The sequence below is a fragment of the Parasteatoda tepidariorum genome, chromosome 10, assembly GCF_982258835.1.
Source record: "Parasteatoda tepidariorum strain Cologne lab strain chromosome 10, Ptep-v5.0, whole genome shotgun sequence".
NCBI lineage: Eukaryota > Metazoa > Arthropoda > Arachnida > Araneae > Theridiidae > Parasteatoda > Parasteatoda tepidariorum.
In genome coordinates this window covers 3,194,450-3,201,845 of record NC_141764.1, presented here as the reverse complement: position 1 = coordinate 3,201,845, position 7,396 = coordinate 3,194,450, and the positions used below count along the sequence as shown (strand labels likewise).

Below are 7,396 nucleotides of genomic sequence, written 5' to 3'. Positions count from 1 at the left end.
AACTTCAGACCATATCTTCCAGATTGCGGCTGTTATTGCATTTTGAATATTAAAAACCTAAAACTATAGATAAAGTTGCATGTTTATTCAGAACAGAATGCACTTTTCTGTTCATTTTCGTAACTTAAAATATGGTATTGACTCTTTGTACGTAAAAATATGATTAAATCAAAAGTTAATCAAGGTGTTCCCTTTTTCCATTTCATACACTGTACATAAAATAAGTCAATGAGAATCTGTTGATTAATATATATTTTAAGGTATTGAATACGAACAGTTTGTTTTTCTGAATCAATCAACAATCTTTTTACTACTGAGAAAATCATAAAAAAGAATAAAAAAATTAAAAATATTTTGTTACTGTTTGTTTTGTCTTTTTCCGACTGAATATTTATTGCGTTGATTAAAATATAAACCTTGAATCCGAATAAGTAAAAGATTTTCATTTAAAACTATTAATAAAAAAAGATTAAAAAATTAGAAAATTTTTATTTTATTCTTACTTTCATTTTGCTTGAAAATTTCAAAAAGCAATTATGTGATCCCCAAACACATTACATAAAAAAGAATTTGCAAAGAAGAGGACCTGCGTCTCGTTCTGTCCCCCAGGCTTTTGTCGGATATTTCCTCAGTGAAGAGGCGTGATAGTTTGAAAGATAAGCTTCCAAGAAAATGACGATGTGTCTGTGGGAAAGGATTTCTAAGGGACTTCGAAAAGTCGTCAATTTCAACCATGTCTAATCGCATCTGGTCTCTAGTTTACAATATATACATAGAATAACAATATATACAATTACATAGAATTCACAATATATATTTTACTATTTTTAGTTACTAATTCTTAAAAATAATTAAATAAAAAATCAACTACAAAAATTTTTATTAGGCATTTGTAAATGAATTTTTGACATTATTTAGAAAAAAATGTGACCAGACTATTTTCCGGACAAGACTCTAAATTTTTCCCAATGGGAGGGCTGGACATGCCTGACAGGGTTGCAATTGCCCCCCCCCCCGACCACCTTCTGGCGCCGCCCTTGCCGAGACCGTCGCCAATAACCCATTGTGCAGCTCAAGTGCGACGTACTTTAAAAAAAAAAAAATTAGCAACAGCAATCCCGATAGTAAACAGAGCATCAAAAAAGAAATAGTCATGTTATGCTGTGACGTCACGGAGGAGCCCAAGACTTCCGGTAGGATTTGTTTGTTTGTTTTTTAGAATAAATGGTTATTACTTTCAATAATAACAAAGAATATAATTAATATTAATATAATTAATTTCAGGTAACAAAAATGTTTACAAATATATATATATTTAATTGAATATGTAAAAAAATTTTAATTCCAATTTTATAAAATTGAATTAGCAGTGATTTATTTATTTTTTTTTTAAGCTGTTGAATATGGATCTAAATTTAAAATTCTGTAATCCGTGTTTTGTCTATTTATTTATATGAATTAAAAAATATTTACTATCTTAAATTTGTATCACATTAAATCATTTGTACAAACTTTTAAACTTTTTTTTCTTCTTTTCAGTACAAATCCTCTTCATTTGGCAGATGCTATAATGGAAGGAGACCAATCATCTCAGTCAAGTAAATATCTTTTATTTAATTTTACTCTTTTTAATTGGGTACAAACCTTTTGCCTTATTGTTTTATTATTCCACATGATATGGATCAATATTTGAATCATGTGATTTGGATCAATATTTGAATCAATTGATTTGGATCAATATTTAGATCAAGTGATTTAAATCATGTGGTTCGGATCATTGATGCTAAGAAAGTGATTTATATAAGACAAGGGATTTCAGATCAGTGATACAAATCATGCCATCATTGATTCTCGTGAAGAGATTCGGATCACTATTCGTATCAAGGGATCACTGATCTGAATCATGCAATTCAGATCAATGATTCAACTCAATTAATTCAGAGCAGTGATTCGAATCAAGTGATTAAGATCTGATATCCGCTCAAGTAATTTGAATCACTAATTCGAATAACATGACTTAACAACTTAATTGCGAATCATGTGATTCGAATCAAATACCTTAAATCACTATTCAGATGCACAAAAGATATGCTATTTCTTTTTCGTATTTTTCTTTAAGTTATGGAATTATTTGATTAGAAAATCTTAAGTCCTTAATAATGAATGAGTAAGAATCTCATAAGTTTTACAATAAACTTTTTACCATATGTGACATAGCATCACTTTAAAACAAAATTTAAATTTAAAATAAAAAAAGTTATTACAGTTTAAATCTATTCCGATAAAATCATCTGATTTGATTAATCCTTACTCGAATTGCAATTTATTTGAATCACTTAATCAATTCAGTGATTCGAATCGAATCAGTACCCAACTCTAATGGGTACCATGCCTCCCTGAAATGCAATAAGGAAAAAGAAAAAAACATGTTAGTTAGCTCCCTTCTTACTAGAAAATTTACTGAAATAACAGGGGTACTAGGCAATGAAATTTCTTATACTTTGTGTTGTCACACACATAAAAATGCTGGCAATACAAATATTTGATTAATGATAAAAAAAAATATTTAAGTAACATTTTATAGCTATATTTTGTTCATTTCAGTAAAAATATTTATATTGTTATAGTATAAAAGTAAGCAATTTTGTAAGCTTTTTTTCATGTTTTAATTTCAATATTTCTACTCTGCTCATTATTTTTATTGCATACCTTGTGTATTTATTTGTATTTGTGCTCTCGCTTAAAGTTTAAAATTGCCTGCAAATTTCCGCTCATTTTTTTTCGCGGGAGTTACCCTAATATACAATGTTCAAATAGAGACATATTTTTTTCTTTATGATCTCATCGTAATACCATCTTAAAATTTACATACAAATAGTTTACAAACAATTAAATATAAAATATTGTTTTAGAAAAATTTTAATTTAATTTTTTTTATACATAATTTTTTATAACAGTTTAGCTATTTTATACATTTTATAACATGCAATTAAAAACTGAACATAATATTCAAAATTGAGTTTTCGCCGTTAATTATTCTCCAGTTAAGGTTTAAAATATTGAAAGAAATTTTAATTTTCAAAATTTCGAAAGTGAATAATTCGTTAACAAATGGTTCAAAATATCTGAAACTTGTAAACTGAATACAAAAACCTGACAGATCAACCATCGGTTAATTTTGTGTTGAATTACCTATATTCTATTATCATAATTTTTATTTATTTTTTTTAATTTTTATTATTACTTAATTACTTCTATTTTTTTAAGTTCTGTTATTACATTTTGAGTTTTAGGTAAAAAAAATTAAATAACTCAATCGTTGACGATTAAACTTTATAAATTTGACTGAGTCCTGTGCAATAAGTTTTTATCATTTATAGTTATTTTCTACATAATATATTTATCAACATATGATTTTGTTTAAATTTATTTAATAAAAATTTTCTTTTTAACTGTTAGGTATATTTCACTAGTTTATTACATACAATATACTTATCTACACATGATTTATACACATTTGTTTTATTTAATTTTTTTTTTTTTTGAAATTTATTTTACTATTGACATTTATTATTAGAGCCCGGATTTTGATGACCTAAAAAATCTCAATTAATGCCCTTAAAAAGTGCAAAAAATGCCCTTAAAATGCGAAAATCGCGCTAAAAATGCCTTATGACATGACTTAAATAGAAGTAAAAATATTGAACTAAAACAATGTTTTACTCTTTAAAATTATTATGAGTCGTTTCAAAAAATATAAAGCAATGCAATACTTGTTCTACGTTCATTAAAGTTTGAAAAATATGTTTTATATCCTAAAATAACAAAAAAAAGGAAAATATATTGACTCCAAAACATTTTCATTTTGTATAGAAACTCAAATGAATATAACAACTTCCATCTCATAATATCACTAAATATCAGAATTACAGTGGATTATCAAATTTTTTTTTAATATTTTGAAATGTAAACGAGCGTCTCTTGTCTGAAAGCAAATTTTTATACCAGGAGAGGCTTCTTTCAACGTCTACTGATGTTATTGGTGCTTACTTGAAAAGGACGGTCACACTTACTGACAATTCTTCTTCAATTTGAAAAGATGTTGCTTCACCTGTTAATATCCTAGAGATTTTCTTCATTGTTTAGATGCCAATGTAATAATAAAAAATAATAAAAATTAGAAAAAATTAACAAGAAATTTAAAAAATGCTTTAAAATGCAAAATACGCCCCAAATTTTAAAGAAAATACCCTATAAATCTCAAAAAATGCTCGAAAGGACAAAAAATGCAAATGTCATCAAAATCCGGGCCTTATTTATTATTAAAGTAGTTTTAACAAGATTTATAAAAAGAACAAGATTTATAAAACAAACAGGAACAAGATTTATAAAAGTTTGAATTTTTCAAATCTTGGAAAAATTTTGCCAAAAAAAAACTTACCCTTGACTTAAATGAATGGGCTTGCTTTCGGAAATATATAACATAAGATAATTTTTTTTTTTATCTTAAATAAATGTTACTTCAAAAATAAATGAAAACTAATCCTTATTAGGTAAATCTTATGAAATTTGTATAACCTTCATAAAATGAATATAAATTTTTATCCTTAATACTTATTATAATCACTTCCCTTTTAATGTATTTATCAAGACATTATTTTTTTTTAAAGTTTATTTTATAAAAATCTGTTTTTGTGTCAACATATTAAAAATACATCATTTTCAGATTTCCAAAGAACAGAGTTTACAACATCACCAGTCAAAGAAACACAAGCTAAAGCTGTTAGAGAATATGAAGAAGTAAATACTTTTTTTCTTTTTCCTATTTTTGCTAAGGAAATTTCATTTTTAATTATTTTCATTTTTCTTTTAGACAATTAATCAATTAAGAAAGGAAAATAGTGATCTTAAAAAAAGATTATATTTGTGTGAAGAGAAATGCGATGATATTCAAATTGTAAGTTAATTTTATTATTCTTTTCTATTAGTGTAATTATCTTGATTTACTAAGAATATTCAATTTTTTTTTCATCCTATTATTTATATTTTGCTTGTGGTTTCAAACTTAGTAACTATTTTTAGTAACTCCCAACTTTTGTTTTCCTTAAGTGTTTTTTTTTTCTTTTCTTGTGGCTAACACAAGTCCTATTATCCTAAAATATCATCATTTTGTTTTAAAAATCCAGTAAAAGCAGGCAAAAAGCGTACAGGGAAGGAATGAGCTTGTGAGATGGAGCTACTACCCAGTCGTGGTCCGGTAATTTAACACGATATTCTACTTGCATCAGTAATGGTGATTGCTTGTTTGCAGCAGTTATCCCAATCGGCACTCGGGCTTTATCATCTTAGCTTATGAAAAAAATCTCATTTGGACCCAAAATTGATGCCAACAGTTCCAAATTTTGTATAGTTGCAGCTGCAAACTTGGAATCCATATAGGTTTTGTGAGTTTCATTTTGTGCTTTTATCGGTTTCACTGGAACTGTTTGAATATGTCGCTTTCCTTCTCGTGAATCTTATTGTCGTGGTGATAAATGTAAATAAACGCCAGATCTACTTATATTATAACCATATTGAGCTTTCAAAATGGTGTGTATGCTTATAATGTACATACTTTGTATAATACCTCCCCCTTCCCCATCGTACAAAATAGCAAATCCCCTCCCCCCTTTGAGATGTACATACTTTTTGAACGGCCCCTAAGAACAATTTTGTTTGATTTTTTCTTATTAACTTTTCTTTTTATCAGCATTTTTTAATAAGCATTTCTAATGGACGCTATTCTTTTATGATAAGTTTCTTTTCGATAAATACGCCAATGTGAACAATTTAAATAGAGTTTTTTAATGTTTAAATTTTATGTATAAATGTTAAGAATGATTTTTGTTTTGGTTTCTATCTGGTTTTTTCTTTTTTAAAAAGATGTGTTTCTATTATGACGAGGCAATTAAGAGGGTTTCTATTATTTTACTTTTATCTTTCTTTCTTTTTTTTTTCTTTTTTTTTTTTGAAAATATAATAATTTGAAAACTGAGATGTTTAGCTTTAAAATTTTCTTTCAAAGATTAAAGTCAGTTTTTATTTTTTCCATTTTGGTTTTTTATATAATTTTTTTATAGGAGTTTTCATTATAGCACTTCATTTTTATAAGCGTTTCTGATTACCTTTTTTCTTTTTTTAAAACGATATTCTACTTGCATCAGTAATGGTGATTGCTTGTTTGCAGCAGTTATCCCAATCGGCACTTTGGCTTTATCATCTTAGCTTATGAAAAAATAGATAATTTATTTCTAGAAAAAATTATTTTTTGCATTAAAACTTTATTTTAAGAATTAATAGGATATTTTTTTCTATTTTCATTTTTTTCAACTTTACCATTTTAGTTTTTTTATCGCTGTTTCTCAGTTTTTTTTATTTATCTTATATTTCTAATCATGCCAATACCTAATTATCTTTATTGTCTGAAATATTTATATTGTAGTTTTTTTTATCTTATACCAATATCTATGTAAGTTTTGATTATTTTTTAATAATGACTCAATTTATATGTAAAGCTATTTAATATATATATATATATATATATATATATATATATATATATATATATATATATATATATATATATATATATATATATATATATATATATATATATATATAAGTTCAAAATGAAGATAAGACAAAGAAAAATTATAGACATATGAAAAAAAGGGGGGAAATAATAAGTAAAAAAATAACAAACATTCCTGAATGTGAGGTTTAATAAGTCAATTATGTATTGTCAGGGCTCCCACTGGTCAGGGAGAATAGGGAAAACCTGGAATATTCAAATAATTTTATTTTAACTCCAAAAATCAGGAAAAAACTTTTTTTTTTTTAAATTTAAGCCTGAAAATTTCCTATGTAATACCTATAAAATGACCAGTCTTAAAGCTAGCAGTAACCGTAATCAGTTATTGAGATTCGAGTAATTCTAACATCTATTACAATTATTTGTTATAAAAATATATTCTAACTTCTATTACATTTTTTGTAAGTAAGATCCAAATTTTCTTATTTTGTGTAATTAAAAATTGTATTCTACTTTATATTTAGTTTTTTAATTGAATACTTCTTTTCTAATTATTTTACTTCATTTTCAGAAGGCAAACCAAGAGTCAAAGGAATTGCAGGAAAAAATCGTAGCTTTGAACAAGAAAATTAAGCACAGAGACGAAGCAATCAAAAGTTGTGCGCGAAAGTACCACGAAGAAACAGATTACATCCCTAAAAACATTAGACCAATTATTAAATCTACAATTCAAGCTGCTGTAGATAAAAATGAAAAAGAACTCGTTTCATCTCTCGAAAAATTAAAAAGATCTCTTAGTGAGGTAATTATTTTATAAATTCTGGT

The 7,396-nt window shown here is 26.0% G+C and overlaps 1 protein-coding gene across 1 annotated transcript in view; it reads left to right on the top strand.

Moving 5' to 3' along the window:
• The first annotated feature begins 1,099 nt into the window (after positions 1 to 1,099).
• LOC107453546 (uncharacterized) overlaps positions 1,100 to 7,396 on the top strand; it is a 28,501-nt gene continuing 22,204 nt past the window's right edge. Inside the window, exons 1-5 of the mRNA XM_071184439.2 lie at positions 1,100 to 1,193; positions 1,540 to 1,598; positions 4,727 to 4,800; positions 4,874 to 4,957; positions 7,143 to 7,373. Of these exons, the coding sequence (XP_071040540.2) occupies positions 1,571 to 1,598; positions 4,727 to 4,800; positions 4,874 to 4,957; positions 7,143 to 7,373 (417 nt within the window). The 5' untranslated portion in view covers positions 1,100 to 1,193; positions 1,540 to 1,570. The remainder of the gene's footprint in view (positions 1,194 to 1,539; positions 1,599 to 4,726; positions 4,801 to 4,873; positions 4,958 to 7,142; positions 7,374 to 7,396) is intronic.